This window comes from Pongo abelii, chromosome 9, assembly GCF_028885655.2.
Source record: "Pongo abelii isolate AG06213 chromosome 9, NHGRI_mPonAbe1-v2.0_pri, whole genome shotgun sequence".
NCBI classification, from domain to species: domain Eukaryota; kingdom Metazoa; phylum Chordata; class Mammalia; order Primates; family Hominidae; genus Pongo; species Pongo abelii.
Window position 1 is genome coordinate 73,863,550 of NC_071994.2, and position 16,234 is coordinate 73,879,783.

At 48.5% G+C, this 16,234-nt stretch overlaps 2 protein-coding genes across 15 annotated transcripts in view; both read left to right on the top strand.

Moving 5' to 3' along the window:
* Positions 1–6,704, top strand: part of NUP98 (nucleoporin 98 and 96 precursor) — a 118,815-nt gene extending 112,111 nt beyond the window's left edge. For all 14 annotated transcript variants that reach the window (XM_054525948.2, XM_054525952.2, XM_054525951.2 and 11 more), the window contains 3 exons: positions 1,994–2,148; positions 5,087–5,198; positions 5,330–6,704. In XM_054525948.2, the coding sequence (XP_054381923.1) occupies positions 1,994–2,148; positions 5,087–5,198; positions 5,330–5,547 (485 nt within the window). In that variant the 3' untranslated portion in view covers positions 5,548–6,704. The remainder of the gene's footprint in view (positions 1–1,993; positions 2,149–5,086; positions 5,199–5,329) is intronic.
* Positions 6,705–6,803: 99 nt separating this feature from the next.
* On the top strand, positions 6,804–16,134 carry CHRNA10 (cholinergic receptor nicotinic alpha 10 subunit). Its single transcript, XM_002822176.3, has 5 exons — positions 6,804–10,460; positions 11,768–11,913; positions 12,356–12,510; positions 13,953–14,485; positions 15,157–16,134. Exons 1-5 carry the CDS (start codon positions 10,400–10,402, stop codon positions 15,612–15,614), a joined length of 1,353 nt encoding a protein of 450 aa, XP_002822222.2. The 5' UTR covers positions 6,804–10,399; the 3' UTR covers positions 15,615–16,134.
* The last annotated feature ends 100 nt before the right edge of the window (positions 16,135–16,234 follow it).

A 16,234-nucleotide genomic window follows, 5' to 3' on the forward strand; every position in this document is an offset into this window, starting at 1 on the left:
AAAAACAAAGCCTGGATGACGGCACATCTGTTTATGGCTCAGTTTACTGAATACTTTAAGCCCACTGTTGAAACCTGCTCAGAAAAAAATATATATATTTCTTTCAAAATATTACTGCTCATTGATGATGCACCTAGTCAGCCAAGAGCTCTGATGAAGATGTACAAGATTAATGTTGTTTTCATGCCTGCTAACACATCTGCTTTGCAACCCATGGGCCAAGGAGTAATTCAGCTTTCAAGCCTTATTATTTAAGAAATACATTTCATAAGACTATACCTGCCATATATAAATAGTGATTCCTCTGATGGATCAGGGAAAGTAAATGAAAACCTTCTGGAAAGGATTCACCATTGTAGATGTATTTGTAGGCCAAGCACGGTGGCTCGTACCTGTAATCCCAGCACTTTGGGAGGCCAAAGCGGCAGATTGCTTGAGCCCCAGGAGTTCGAGACCAGCCTGGGCAACATGGTGAAATCCAGTCTCTACAAAAAATACAAAAATTAGCTGAGCATGGTGGTGCGTGCCTATATTCCCAGCTATTTGGGAGGCTGAGATTGGCGGATCACCTGAGCCTAGGGAGGTTGAGGCTGTAGTGAGCCATGACCATGCCAATGAACTCCTGCCTGGGCAACACCGTGAGACCCTGTCTGGGGCAGATGGTGGGAGAGGAACATTTGTGATTGGCTAGGCATGGTGTTATGTGCCTGTAATTTCAGCTACTCAGGAGGCTGAGGCAGGAGTACTGCATGAGCCCAGGAGGTTGAGGCTGCAGTGAGCCATGATCACACCACTGTACTCCAGCCTGGGTGACAGAGGGAGATTCTGTCTTAAAGAAAAGGAAAAAAAAAAGAACATTTGGGGCCGGGCATGGTGGCTCACACCTGTAATCCCAGCCCTTTGGGGGGCCAAGATGAGTGGATCTCTTGAGCTCAGTAGTTCGAGATTAGGTTGGGCAACATGGTGAAACCCCATCTGTACCAAAAGTACAAAAAAATTAGTCGGGCCTGGTGGCACACATCTTTAGTCTCAGCTATTCAGGAGGCTGAGGTTGGAGGGAGGATCACTTGAGCCTGCGAGGCAGAGGTTGCAATGAGCCAAGATCGCGCCACTGTGCTGCAGCCTGAGTGAGAGAGCGAGACCCCAACCAAAAAACAGAAAACATTTGTGATTCATGGAAGGAGGTCAGAATATCAACATTAAATAACAGGAGTATGGAAGGCATTGAATCCAGCCCTCACGGATGAGTTTGAAGGGTTCAAGACTTTAGTCGGGGAAGTACTTGCAGATGTGATAGAAACAGCAAGATAACTAGAATTAGAAATGGAGCCTGAAGATTGACTGAACTGGTGTCACTCATGAGGAGTTTGCTTTATAGACAAGCAAAGGAAATGGTTTCTTGAGATGGAATCTACTCCTGGTGAAGATGCTGTGAACATTGTTGAAATGCCAGCAAAGGATTTGGAATATTACTTAAGCTTAGTTGATAAAGCAGCAGCTGGGTTTGAGAGAACTGACTTCAATTATCTTATTTTAAGAAATTAGCATAGCCATCGCAACCTTCAGCAGGCAACACCCTGATCAGTCAGCAGCCATCAGCATCAAGGAAAGACCCTCCACCAGCAGAAAGATGACTTGCTGAAGGCTCAAGTGATTAACATTTTTAGAAGTAAAATATTTTTAAATTAAGGTATGTATATTGGTTTTTTAGACATAATGCTGTTGCACACTTAAGTGACAATGGTATAGTGTAAACATAACTTTTATATGCACTGGAAAACCAAAAAATTTGTGATTTTATTGTGATACTTGCATTATTGTGGTGGCCTGAAATGAAACCCACAGTATCTCTGAGGTATGCCTGTATGTGCTTTTAATTCTGAAGTCCAGCCAACATTATTTCTCCTTCCTTTCTGTCTTCCTGCCATGTCTTCTTTACTTTTGGAAACTATGCACTTGTGCAGACATTGTGCTCAATACTTTGTTTCTTCAGATGCCATCATTAATGAGAACTGTGACTACCTGAAGGGGTTCTTGGAAGACCTGGCACCTCCAGAGCGCAGCAGCCTAATTCAGGATTGGGAAACATCTGGGCTTGTTTACCTGGACTATATTAGAGTCATTGAAATGCTCCACCATATACAGCAGGTACTTGAGATCCTGAAACTGCTGCCTGATTTTCCTTTTCTCAGGCCCTTAAATCTTTAGAGACCTCACAAGGCCTTAGTATACACTTGAGAACGCATTGACAGAGATAGCACTGTCAAAGCAGGCATCTTGGTGAGGCTCATTTGATATAACCGTTTTTGACAGCTATATCGAAACTTAAAAATGCTATTTTATGTTGATTACCAACTAGTATGTGCGATAGACATTCCTGAGGCTTGTCCATAGACAGTCTCTTCCCTTTGTTCAGTCCTAGTTTGAGTGAGAAGCCCAAAGATGAGAGAGAAAATAAGAATGGAGATTTGGTGAGGATAGCTGTTTCACACATCATTTGGCATGTTTTAAAATTGCAAATATGGTTTTTAAAGTCAATGTCTTCGGTCAGATTTTATTTTTTTTTTTTTTAAACAGAGTCTTGGTCTGTCATCCAGGCTGGAGTGCAGTGGTGTGATCGTGGCTCACTGCAACCTCTGCCTCCCAGTCTTAAGTGATTCTCATGCCCCAGCCTCCCAAGTAGCTGGGACTATAGGGTGTGTGCCACCACACCCAGCTAACTTTTATATTTTTAGTAGAGATAGTGTTTCACCACATTGGCCAGGCTGGTTTTGAATTCCTGGCCTCAAGTCATCGGCCTACCTTGGCCTCCCAAATTGCTGGGATTACAGGCATGAGCTACCACACATAGCCTTAAGGTCAGTCTTTGTAGTCGTAAAATGAGTCTCCACTGCTTGCTTATGGCGCAAAAACCAAACTCATTATAATAAATATAGGATTCAAGTCCTTTTAGAGGCTTTTACCTTTCCTGCCTTACTCCTACCACTCTTATTCCACGTTCCAGCCTTGCTGGCCTGCTGTACTCACACTAAATTACTTCTGGTGTTTCTAACAAACCATATTATGTTCCACACTTTACCTAGCACACTTAAACTCATCCTTTAAGATCTAGGTTGCTGTTACCCCTACTTCTCCCTGCTTTTCCCCAGAGATAATTAATTGCACTTTCTTACTACCAGGATACTTAGTACATTATTCTACTAGTGCACCTGTCAGACCATATTGTAGTTATTCATTCATATTTCCAGGTTGCTATAAGCCCCTTTGGGGAAGGTCTTTTACGGTTACAGGCAATAGAGTATAGAGGTTAACAGCTCAAGTTCTGGAAGCAGACTCAGATTCAATTCGTGGCTTCCAAATTCACTGGCTATGTAATCTTGAGCAAGTTAACCACCTCCTTTGTCTCTCGTCTGAAAGAAAAAGGTGGGTGGGGTAGACAGTAGTACAGATTATAGCTCATATCTGACAGATTTTCACAAAGATTAAACAAAATCTACATAAAGTGTTTAACATAGTACCTTTCATATACTAAATGCCTTTTTTTTTTATTTGAGGCAGAGTTTTGCTCTGTCACCCAGGCTGGAGGGCAGTGGCACAATCTCAGCTCATTGTATCGTCTATCTCCCAGCTTCAAACAATTCTCCTGCCTCAGCCTCCCCAATAGCTGGGATTACAGGCGTGTGCCACCACACCCAGCTTTTGTGTGTGTGTGTGTGTGTGTGCGTATTTTAGTAGAGACAGGGTTTCACCATGTTGGCCAGGCTGGTCTCAAACTCCTGATCTCGGCCTCTACTAAATGCTTAATAATTGTTATCTATTATTATCCTCATCAAAGTTCCAACTCCTAGTACAGTGCCTGGCACATAATAGGCATAATTCAATGTTTGCTGTACTTTTAGTATGAATCAAGAGCATCATTTCTAAATAATCACTTGAAGAAACCACTTTCTCATTGAATATTGAGTAATTCATTCACACAACCTATTATGGAGAACTCACTGTGTGCCAAGCACTGTAGTGGGTTTGGGGAATATAAAAGTAAACAGTATGTGTTCTGCCCTTACCAAAATAATGATTTTGTGGGGGAGATATATTCAAGTAAAGCAGCAATTACTATAGCTTGATAAGTATAGGGATTAAGCAAAGAGTACTATCAATATGCCAGCACATAGCTGGATGTGGTGGTGCATGACTGTAATCCTAGCACTTTGGGAGGCTGAGGCAGGAGGATTGCTTGAGACCAGCCTGAGCAACATAGCGAGACCCCCCCTTCTCCAAAAAAAAAAAAAAAAAAAACCTATGTTACATAAAACCTCTCTAGTATTATCTTGTTCTGTTTCTCCTCCTTACCCCACATGTCACCATGTAAATCTCCTTAGAATTCCCACCTTTGGGAGTTTTAGCTGTCTTCTCTTTGCCTGGAAAGCTGAGCTCTCTCCTTGTTATTCAGGTCTCAATTTAAATGTGACCTCCTTAAAGAAGCCTCTCTTGGTCCTCCAGTCTCAAGTAGCTATCCAGTTTCTCTCTGCCACATCCACCTGTTTAAATTATCTACATGGCTTGTGATTTTTCAGGATTTATTACTGTTTTGTGTTTTCTTATTTATTTTCTATCAGTTTCATGAGAGCAAATAACTTGTCTTGCTCTTGATCCTCCTGCCCCCTGCACACAGCTTTTTTGGTGTTTTAGAAAAGGCTATAAACTTGGAGTCAGGGGACCTAAATTAAATGTTGGTTCTGGCTGCATTTTTTACTCCTTGTGTGCTCTTTAGAAGTCATACCATCTCTCTGAACCCAATTTATCTTGATTTTTGGTGCTGTGTTATTAAAGCTTGCTATATAGTTTGGGATCTGAAGACTTTTTCCTAGTCCAAGGCTAGGTAACTGTGTTACCTTCCTCTTGGCTATTACTGCATAATTAGTACCTTGCCCTCCACTAGATGGTGGTGGCTTGGCCCTGTGCCATCATCTTGGATTTTCCCCTCCCTCACCTCACTGTTGTTTCAAGGTTTTGTGTAGAGTCTATAGGTGGGATTGGAGTGATAGGAATTCCCCTTGGATTAATTGGCTTCTCTGCTTCTTTGTAGGTGGATTGCTCAGGTTATGACCTGGAGCAGTTACACATCAAAGTGACTTCACTGTGCAGTCGGATAGAGCAGATTCAGTGTTACAGTGCTAAAGATCGCCTAGCTCAGTCAGGTAAGCCTCTAACCTCCTCACTCTTTCTGCCTTCTTGCTTCCTGTTTTTATGATTATTACACCCCACCCTCAGTGCCTACCACCCTTCTCCAGACCCATGCTCAGTGCTTAACTCTAGTTTTTCTCTCTAGACATGGCCAAACGTGTAGCCAACCTGCTGCGGGTGGTGCTGAGTCTGCATCATGCTCCTGATAGAACCTCCGAGTCAACACCAGATCCTCAGCGAGTCCCTTTACGCCTCTTGGCTCCCCACATTGGTCGGCTTCCCATGCCTGAGGACTATGCCATGGATGAACTGCGCAGCCTTACCCAGTCCTATCTGCGAGAACTGGCTGTTGGGAGCCTGTGAGCCCCAGGCTCTTTGCATCACACTCACATGCCCGTTCACACTCAACACACAGAGGTTCCCTGCCTTGTTTGGATAGGCACTGTTTGCCATTCTCTGGGTTGGCTATGGCATCTACCCTCCCTCCCTGCTGCCAGAAGCAGCATCCTCCACTTGTTCAGGGCTTTTCTTAATACTGAACATAGCATAAGGGCTTCTGGAACCCAGAAGAGGAGACAATTCTCCTTTTACCATCCTCAAGACCATTCAGTGTTTTTCCTTTTAAAAAATGGTCAATAAAGCTCCTTTGGCAGAATCCCCCAAAGAACCAGGGAATACTTTTTCACCCCTAGCCATTCTGGATCTTGTGACCCTCCATGCCAGCCAGCTACCCTACTCCTACCCTGGCCCTTTTATACTAGGACTCCTTAGGAGGAGAGAGACAGGTGATAATGGATCCTTAACAGATGAACTATCCACAGAAGGAAGAGGGATCCATCTCTTAAGTAATTGGCTAGTTAACACTGAGTTTTGGAGGCAAAGGAGGGTTGGCCTGAGTTAGGAAACCAAACAGGATCTTTCTGACACACTTAGGGCAGAAGTGAATGCCTGTCATGGAGGGATTGATCTTCAGGGCTGTTTTTGTTCCTGCCTTTAGTGTTCCATGAACACCATACCTTTGCTACTACTATGTGCAGGAGCCCTTGGTCACATGTGACATGTCTATGGGAAGCTCCCAGAGTTTGGTTTGGTCCCTGGTTTTCAGTCATCTTGCTGAGACTCTGTCTGGATTTGCCTGAAGAGTTTGGATAAAAAATGGCAGGTTGGGTAACCCTCCCTGTTCATCCCATGTTAGTTCCAAAGCATTTCCCACCCTCCATCTACCCCTTCCAGAAGCAAAAACAAACCATGACTGAGGCAAGCATGGAGTTGGGCGTTAGGGGCAGGCAGAGGGCCTTTGCTACACTGCTGACAGCTATAGGGAGCCCCAGGTAATGGCATGAGATAGCTGGTGTTAGGGCTATCTCAGGCAATATGGCCACACCTGGGTCTTTATGCATGAAGATTATGTAAAGGTTTTTATTAAAAAATATATATATGTATAAATAAATGATCTAGATATTTTCCTCTTTTTCTGAAGCTACTTTCTTAAAAAATAAATAAATAAAATGTTTATAGCATTCCTGGTATTGGCTTTCCCTTTGTATTTTTGAGCCTTCTTACCCTGAGGATCTGTATGGTGGCCTTGTTTGATTTAGCCTGTTTTTGAATTTGCCTTCTAAATGGAGACAGGCCATGGGCTAAAGAGAACAGTTTGGTGCTAAACTGAGAGATAGATTAGCCCAAAGGCTAGATTTATAGGGGGAAATTTAGGGGCAAGGGAGTTGATTAATACTGATTGCTATACATATATTTATGCACATAGATTCCCAGGTCTCAAATTGCCCAATAGAATATACCATTCAAAGCCTCCTCGCTCTTCTACTATAGTGGTTTTGTTTTTAAACCTTGAGTGACACTTCACCTTTCTAAATCAGATTCCCTTTTGTAAAGGGGATAATGATTCCTGATGTTACTTCACACAGGGCTATTTTCAAGAAGAATCAATTGAGTAGCATGAGTGCTATTCCAGATCTTATTTTGATTTGTCAAGCTGAAGATGTGAGTAAATTCCAATTAAGATTAGACCAAAGACTTCTGAGACTTTCAGGAATTCAGGGATGAGAAAGCAGAGTGGGTCAGCTCTGTTGTCTGGAACTTCCATTTAACTTAGATGCCTCAGGACAAGGGTTACTCAGCTGGAATCCCCTCCACTACTGACTCACTATGTGAACCTGAGTGAGTCAGAACATAGTTGGACTTCCAGCAAAGAACTCCTGACCTGGTTTCCTTACCAGAGGAATATTTCAAAAAGTGAGTATGCTATAGAAATGGTTAGCTCTTAGCAGTGTTCAGAATTGTGGGCCAGGAGTGGTGGCTCACACTTGTAATCCCAGCACTTTGGGAGACCAAGGTGGGAGGATCGTTTGAGGCCAGGAGTTCAAGACCACCCCAGGCTACATGATAAGACTCTGTCTCTAAAAAAAATAAATTAGCTGGGCATGGTGGTGTGTGTGCATAGTCCCAGCTACTCAAGAGGCCTAAGCAAGAGGATTGCTTGAGCCCAGGAGTTGAAGGCTGCAGCCAGCCACGATTGTGCCACTGCACTCCAGCCTGGGCAACAGAGCAAGAAAAAAAAGGTTCTAAATCAAAGGTTTATCATAGAAGCCATGTTGTGCATAAAAGAGAATGTCAACTTCCAGTTCAAGATAAGGGTGATGAACAATCTTTTTTTTTTTTGAGACAGAGTCTCGCTCTGTCCCCCAGGCTGGAGTGCAGTGGGGCACGATCTGCAAGCTCCAGCTCCCGGGTTCACGCCATTCTCCTTCCTCAGCCTCCTGAGTAGCTAGGACCACAAGCGCCCGCCACCATGCCCGGCTAATTTTTTTTTGTATTTTTAGTAGAGACAGAGTTTCACCGTGTTAGCCAGGATGGTCTCGATCTCCTGACCTCGTGATAAGCCTGCCTCAGCCTCCCAAAGTGCTGGGATTATAGACGTGAGCCACTGCGCCCAGCCTGAACAATCTCTTCCACATCCCAAAATCTCGTTGAAATAGTAAAAAATGTTTAATTTCAAAAAAAATTCTCAAAAACATAAAACAGGAACCAGGTACCTCAACATTCAATAGATCTGTGGAATCTACAACATTCAAGTAACTTATTTTCTCAACAGAACCCAAAGTTAACAGAGGTCTGGAGAATTAAATATTGGAATAATTAAGCAAAGGCTTGCAGAGTATCTGCTCTTTTTAGATGTTTCATCTTTAGCTCAGTTTTGTTAATTTGTATTTCCAGAAAATTGTTCCAGATTTTTTGTTATTCAAATAACCAGTCCTTAGACGTGTTAATCAATTTTACTGGAGTTCTGTATAATCTATTAATTTCTGCTTTAAATGTTCATTTCTTAGGCTTTCCTAAGGATTTGTTAAACCTTGTATTGGTTGGGCACGATGGCTCACGCCTGTAATCCCAGCACCTCAGGAGGCTGAGGAGGGAGAATCCCTTGAGCCCAGGAGTTTAAGACCAGCCTAGGCAACATAGGGAGACCTCGTCTCTTAAAAAATGAACAAAAATTAGCTGGGTGGTGTGCACCTTTAGTTCCAGCTATTCAGGAGGCTGAGGTGGGAGGATGGCTGTAGGGTTTTTTGGTAGTTGTTCTTTAACTTAAGGACAGTTCCTCTCTACTAGCTTGAATAAGTGAATGTTGGATTTCTGAGGCTTCAATTTGAAATGATGTGAAACGCTTGTGTGTTAGGAAGGTGGTTGGAGATAAGCAGAGTACCTGGGTGAGGGGACTGAAGTGGAGAAAGAGCAGGGAATCACTGGCATATCCACGATGCCCAAAGTCATGGCTATGGATGTGATTGCCAGGGAAGTATGTGCTACTGTTGGTCAGGCAACTGGTCAGCTTGAACAAAAATAATCAAAACTCTGTGCATGATAAATACCTGTGACCTGAGGATAGCCTGGCTACCTTACTGGGACCACAGTGTAAATATTGTTGATGACCTGCTGTACATTAGGCACCGTGCTAGACAGTGCCTTGCACTATCAGGTTATCTCATTTAAATCCTTGCAATTTTCAAGATGAGTACTGTTAATCCCATTACCAGATTGAGAAAACAGAAACCCAGAGAGTTTAAATATCTTACCCAAGTGAGAGCGCTCATAAGACAGGGCCGAAAGTGACTCTGAATGCTTGCCCTGTGCTCCCACACTGCCCACAGTGTTTGGGCAAGGTGAAAAAACTGAGGCTCAGATGGGAATGACTGCAGGGAGTCTGAGGAGAGGATGTGGGCTCCATCTTCTGCTCCACTGGGTCATCTGGAGTGGCCTGAGGCTCAGCACTACTCCCACCAGGAGGGAAGGGCTTGCTTGACCCAAAGTGCCTAGCCTGGAGTGTCTAGTCCCACACTGCAAGGAGAGCTGCAGGTCTAAGGTGAATCTCCACCTCCAGAATTCAGGCAATGGTGGCTAAGATGAGAGGACAGTTATTCATCCACTGACCCTGGCCCCTCACACTCTTAAGCCCTGGTCTTCCACATACCCTGACCCAGCATACCTGTACTCTCCAACCCCCGAGGATGGGCCTGAGCTGAGTCTGTGTGCTGCTTTACAGAGTTTGAATAATTCAAGCTCCAGAGGCCTGCTGTATCAGTTTCCATTGCTCTGTTGTCATGGGCACAGGTGTAATTAAGCTAATGAAAGGGCAAAGAGGGAGGGGCTGCGGTCCTGTGCCTCGGACGACTCTGGGCTGATCAAGGGAGGAGTCCCTGGTCCCTGTTCTGCTGAGAGAGCAGCAGGCCCATCTAGAGTCCAGGTGTGGGGAATGGAAGAAGGAAGGAAGGAAAGAGGGATGAAAAAGAAGTAGGAGAAAGGGAGAGAGAGTGGAAAGAGGCGGGCAGGGGACAATCAGAGTCAGGGAGGCAGAGAGACCAAGAAAGTTACAGACGGAAAGAGAAGGAAGCAGAAACAGAGTGAAAGGCAAAGCAGGTGGGGAGCATAGGAAAGGGCATAGGCGGAGGCCAGAAGAGGCAAGGACCAGCAAAGAAAGGCCAAGTACTAAAATCCAGGGGCAGGCACAAATTGGAGGGTCAGAAGACTGGAGGGGCTGCAGGGCTCCCTGGAGGGTGGCTGGACCCACCAGAGATGTCTTACTTCTGACTTCTAGGTACTGTCCACACCATCCTTGCCAGCTGGGCCTAATTTTGCCCTAGGTCTGGCCAGGAGGCCTCACATCCAGAGACCTGCCCCCTCCTCTTGCAGTGCCAGGGCCATGGGGCTCCGGAGCCACCACCTCAGCCTGGGCCTTCTGCTTCTGTTTCTACTCCCTGCAGGTATGAAGCTCAGTACACCAGCCCTGGCCTCTCCTGGTGGTGCTACTATTCCTGTTCTCCCAAAATCCCTTTCCATGTAGTCTCTCTTGTGTTTCTCCTCAGACCTGTTCTGAGAACAAGCTCTGTATTCGGGGAGTGTGGAGGAGAGGGGTGCTGAAGTGCATGAGAGGAGACTTGCCTGGGTAGGGTGGAAACAATGAGCGGGGAGCTTCCAGAGACAGGGCTGGGAAAATCAGAGGGGCCAGATGTTGAAGGGCCTGCCGGCCAGGCCAGGTCTTTCTCCTGCAGATGATGGGGAGCACTGAAAGATTTCAGCAGCATACTAGCCTGGTCAGATGTGCATGCTTAAAAGCATGGTCTATGGGCATGGGAGGGGTAGGAGGTGAGCCTTTGGGGAAAGGGAGACAGTGAAGGGAGGGGCCTGGCCTGGAGGGGAAAGGGTAGACTCAAGACGATGTTTCGCAAAATCTGGAGGATTTGAATGATGTGACAGGATCTGGAGATTAACTGGATTCCCCGAGGAGGAGGCAACAGAGGGAGAAGGGAGGGATAATTCCCAGATTTCCAACTGAGGTCACTATTGCAGCTGAGGGCATAGCTATTTGCTGAGATAGTGAACATGGGATAGGAAGCAGGTTTCAGAGCATGGAGGGAGGAAGCGAGTTCATATTTTGGACCCTCACAGTTGAAGGTGCCTGTGGGAAACTCAGGAGTGGACTGTACTCTATTGGGGTCTGGAGCTCAGGAGAAAAATCTGGGATGAGGAAAAAGAAGGGAGCCAAAGACAGGATTCATGGGAACAATATTTAGGTCAGGGATTGAGGAAAATGTGTGTCAGTAAAGCCTGGGGAAGTGTGTTTTCAGAATGAGGGAGTGTTCCATCGCATCAGAAGTTTTGAAGAAACCAGCTTGAGATGGAGAAGTGGAAACACGTTTGAGAGATACTGGAGGGGGCAGAGCAGTGGGGTTTAGAGTCCCTGGGTGAAAGTCTGGACTCTTGTGGCTTATTTGGGTCCCTCTAGCATTTGTGGAGAGGCAGGCAGACTCCAGGTCCTTGAAAAGGTAAGGGTGGAGGAGAAATTTGTCAGCCTGGCGCCAGAAGATAGTACCAATTCACTCCATGGCCTTTACCTCATGTGTCCCTGCAGGCAGGCCAGGGAGGAACTAGAGCCACAGCTAGAGCAAGAGAGGGCAGACACCAGGAGGACACTCATAAGGACAGGGCCCCAGCTCTGAGAGTGGAGGGTGTAAGCAGAGGCCCTGGGACTAGGGCCTGGGATGGACAACCCTCCTTACTGACCCTCCAGAGTGCCTGGGAGCTGAGGGCCGGCTGGCTCTCAAGCTGTTCCGTGACCTCTTTGCCAACTACACAAGTGCCCTGAGACCTGTGGCAGACACAGACCAGACTCTGAATGTGACCCTGGAGGTGACACTGTCCCAGATCATCGACATGGTGCGTTGTGGTGGTGGTACAGCTGTGGAGTCTTACCTGTCACAGTGTCAAGAAATGAAGGGGTGAGAGACAGGGATTCTTTCCACGGAATTCCTTTTCTGTAAATGTTAATATTAACAAAGGTAGCAGTTACAAACTGTTGGGTACTGACTGTTGGGTACTGAGTGTTGGGTGCCTACCTTGTGCCCAACATTTTGCTCACCTAAACTTACTGAATCTCTGCTAAGCAGGGATTCTCACCCCATGTAACTGCTGAGGAAACGGGCAGAAAAGAGAAGAGCCCACTAAGGTCACATGGCAAGGTCAGGTCTGGGTGGGAACTGGACGGTATGGACAAGTCAGGTTTGTGGGTGCTGACCAGAGCCCTGCAGGGGAGTGTGCACAGACAGGGCAGGATATGCATATACATGTCCACATCTCTGCCATTCCCTGCCCCCACTAGGATGAACGGAACCAGGTGCTGACCCTGTATCTTTGGATACGGCAGGAGTGGACAGATGCCTACCTACGATGGGACCCCAATGCCTATGGTGGTCTGGATGCCATCCGCATCCCCAGCAGTCTTGTGTGGCGGCCAGATATCGTACTCTATAACAAGTACTGCCTATCTGGGCCCCTCCTCTCTCTTACCCCTCTCTAGACTTGCCCTTAGCCGTGGGGGTGTAGTGATCCCCTCTCCCTACCACATAACCTGGTTGTCATGCTGCCCTGGAAGCTTTTCCCCAGGACCCTTCTAAGCTGCCAGGCATTCAGCCCCTCCATGGCACCCCCACTTTAGGCTATCCCAGGCCAGCCCAGCCTGAACGTCTCCTGGGAACCTACTGTGTGGTCCAGGGCAGATGTCTGGATCACAGGGCCCTCTCTAGGGCACACTTTTAGCTCTAAGTCTCTCAGGGCTCCCCCAAGAGCCTGTCTAAGGGTCTCTTTCCTCCAGGACATAGCCCTCTGGAACACTGCTTTATGTCTTCTTGACCAGTTCTGTGTCTCCCAGCCAGCACATAGCTCTGCATATTTTCTCTGGGGCCCCTCTACAAGTTTTGCAGATGTCCCCCAAGGGAAGTCACTGTGTGTCCCGGAGCTACGTCTGGGTTCTGCAGAGGCCTTTTTATACATCCTCTGGCTACGTCTGTGTCCCTTGTGGGCCCTTCAGGCGCCACCCCTTCCAGGCCTTGAAAGGCAGCGGGTCTCTCTAGGTGCACTCCACCCTCTGTGTTGCTTTGTTCTGAAAACAAGAGTCAAATTAACGAAAGAAAAACAAGCAGAAGTTTATTTATTTATTTATTTGAGACGCAGTCTCGCTCTGTCGCCCAGGCTGGAGTGCAGTGGCGCTATCTCGGCTCACTGCAAGCTCCGCCTCCCGGGTTCACGCCATTCTCCTGCCTCAACCTCCCAAGTAACTGGGACTACAGGCGCCCGCCACCACGCCCGGCTAATTTTTTGTATTTTTAGTAGAGACGAGGTTTCACTGTGTTAGCCAGGGTGGTCTTGATCTCCTGACCTCGTGATCCGCCCACCTCAGCCTCCCAAAGTGCTGGGATTACAGGCGTGAGCCACCGCACCCGGCCACAAGCAGAAGTTTATTAATCTGCTGTACCCACCATGGGAGAGGCCTTAGTTCAAAAGTATTTCTCTCTGAAGGCAGTGACTTAGGGGCCTTGCTTAAATAGAAATTCAAGAAAGAGCCAGTAAGTTATAAATAGTGGCAAGACAAAGGACAGCAGTTCCAGCCTTTAAAAGGTGGGAAAACGTGGAAAGAGGGTAAAATCTGTTTCCAGATTCCTCTGGCACCTACTGGTGCCCTTTGGATAAGCAAGTGCTGACGCCAGCAAGGAAGGGCTGATGTCCTGCCATCAGGCCAGCAGACGCTGGGGCCAGGTGTTCCCCTGCGTCATTGAGTGTCTCGAACTTGAAGAGCCTCAATATTCTGGGGAGAAGTTTTGGTTTCTTTCAGCCCCTGGGGGTCTGCCCTGGGCTCCCGGCCTCCAGGGCTGCTCCTCTGGTTGGACAGCCTGGGTGAGCCCTGCCCCGCCTGCCCGCAGAGCCGACGCGCAGCCTCCAGGCTCCGCCAGCACCAACGTGGTCCTGCGCCACGATGGCGCCGTGCGCTGGGACGCGCCGGCCATCACGCGCAGCTCGTGCCGCGTGGATGTAGCAGCCTTCCCGTTCGACGCCCAGCACTGCGGCCTGACTTTCGGCTCCTGGACTCACGGCGGGCACCAACTGGATGTGCGGCCGCGCGGCGCTGCCGCCAGCCTGGCTGACTTCGTGGAGAATGTGGAGTGGCGCGTGCTGGGCATGCCGGCGCGGCGGCGCGTGCTCACCTACGGCTGCTGCTCCGAGCCCTACCCCGACGTCACCTTCACGCTGCTGCTGCGCCGCCGCGCGGCCGCTTACGTGTGCAACCTGCTGCTGCCTTGCGTGCTCATCTCGCTGCTTGCGCCACTCGCCTTCCACCTGCCTGCAGACTCAGGAGAGAAGGTGTCGCTGGGCGTCACCGTGCTGCTGGCGCTCACCGTCTTCCAGCTGCTGCTGGCCGAGAGCATGCCGCCGGCCGAGAGCGTGCCGCTCATCGGTGAGCAGCGGGGGCGCGGGGTCCCCCGCGCTGACGATGCGCTGGGGTCCCCCCAGGGCGGGGTCGCGACAGGGCCTGGGTCTGCGGAACGGCCCCGCTTCAGAGAGTGAGAGGGGGGCGTCCTGGGAACGTGCACTCATTTTGAGACTGAGGGGAAAGGATTAGCTCCTTCCAGGGAGAACACCCCTCACGACTGGGCCTTGATGATGGAACATCAGTATCCCCAGATCCTGATAATAGGCAAAATCTGTCGACTGCTTGCTGTATGCCAGGCACTCCCCTAAGCACTTGACCTTTATTAACTCAGGTAAGCATCACCACAAACCTAGGAAGTAGGTCCTCTGGGTATCCCATTTGTACAAAAAGGATTCGTATCTTGCCCCAGCTCATGCCCGTCGTTATTTGAGAGCAGGACTGTCCTGGATTGTGTATGAGTGTAGCCTCCAGCAGTGAGCGGAGCAATTAGAGAGCAGTAGCTTCTGATGACCCATGTGTAGGAATGAAGGATGGGGAGAACTCGGCCCTTACCTCCTTCCTGCTTCCATCCATGGGGCTTGGAGGGTCTGGAGAGCCTCATGGTGGGCTTATTTCCATTTGTGCAGAGGTGGCTGGGAAGCTCAGGATCCACAGGCTTTTGTTTTGAGTCAATTGGCTTTCTCTGTCTCTTGCAGGGAAGTACTACATGGCCACTATGACCATGGTCACATTCTCAACAGCACTCACCATCCTTATCATGAACCTGCATTACTGTGGTCCCAGTGCCCGCCCAGTGCCAGCCTGGGCTAGGGCCCTCCTGCTGGGACACCTGGCACGGGGCCTGTGCGTGCGGGAAAGAGGGGAGCCCTGTGGGCAGTCCAGGCCACCTGAGTTATCTCCTAGCCCCCAGTCTCCTGAAGGAGGGGCTGGCCCCCCAGCGGGCTCTTGCCAGGAGCCACGATGTCTGTGCCGCCAGGAAGCCCTACTGCACCACGTAGCCACCATTGCCAATACCTTCCGCAGCCACCGAGCTGCCCAGCGCTGCCATGAGGACTGGAAGCGCCTGGCCCGTGTGATGGACCGCTTCTTCCTGGGCATCTTCTTCTCCATGGCCCTGGTCATGAGCCTCCTGGTGCTGGTGCAGGCCCTGTGAGGGCTGGGACTAAGTCACAGAGATCTGCTGCAACCACAGCTCCTCCAGAAAGGGACAGCCACGGCCAAGTGGTTGCTGGCCTTTGGGCCAGCCAGTCTCTCCCCACTGCTCCTAAGACCCTGGGACACTTTACTTCACAATCCACAAGGGAGCACTCATTGTCTACACACCCTAACTAAAGGAAGTCCAGAGCCTGCCACTCCCCTAATTCCAAAAAAAAGAGGAACTCTACAAAGGCCAAGATCACAGAGTACAGTCTTGGAGGGACAGAATTGTTTGTGCTAGGTATTAGAGCTCTCAGTGGGGAGCACATGGGTTATAATGAGAAACTGAACTGAACTGCTGCATTTCCTGTCTTCCTTCCTAGGTGGCTGCTTTGCAGGGCTTTGGCTCTTACCTTTCCCTGCTGAGGGGCTCAGGGAAAAGGGTCGGGGATTCTCAGTCGAGTTTCCAGAGCAGGAGGCCCTACAGACATTTGGCCCCAAATCCCCGACTCAATAAAGTAAGCGTGTACCTAGCAGCTCCTCGATGCCCTGTGTTACCCATGAGGTCTGTGGTAGTGGAAGCTGGGGGTCCAGTTCTGTCTGTACTTCAGGTCTGTCTCATGGCCGCTGGCGCAA

Excerpts from the sequence above, each read along its gene's own strand:
- CHRNA10 (XM_002822176.3), top strand. The coding sequence starts at position 10,400 with ATGGGGCTCCGGAGCCACCACCTCAGCCTGGGCCTTCTGCTTCTGTTT. Across the intron at positions 10,461-11,767 it reads TCTGTTTCTACTCCCTGCAG|AGTGCCTGGGAGCTGAGGGC; the intron begins GTATGAAGCTCA and ends CTGACCCTCCAG. Across the intron at positions 12,511-13,952 it reads GATATCGTACTCTATAACAA|AGCCGACGCGCAGCCTCCAG; the intron begins GTACTGCCTATC and ends GCCTGCCCGCAG.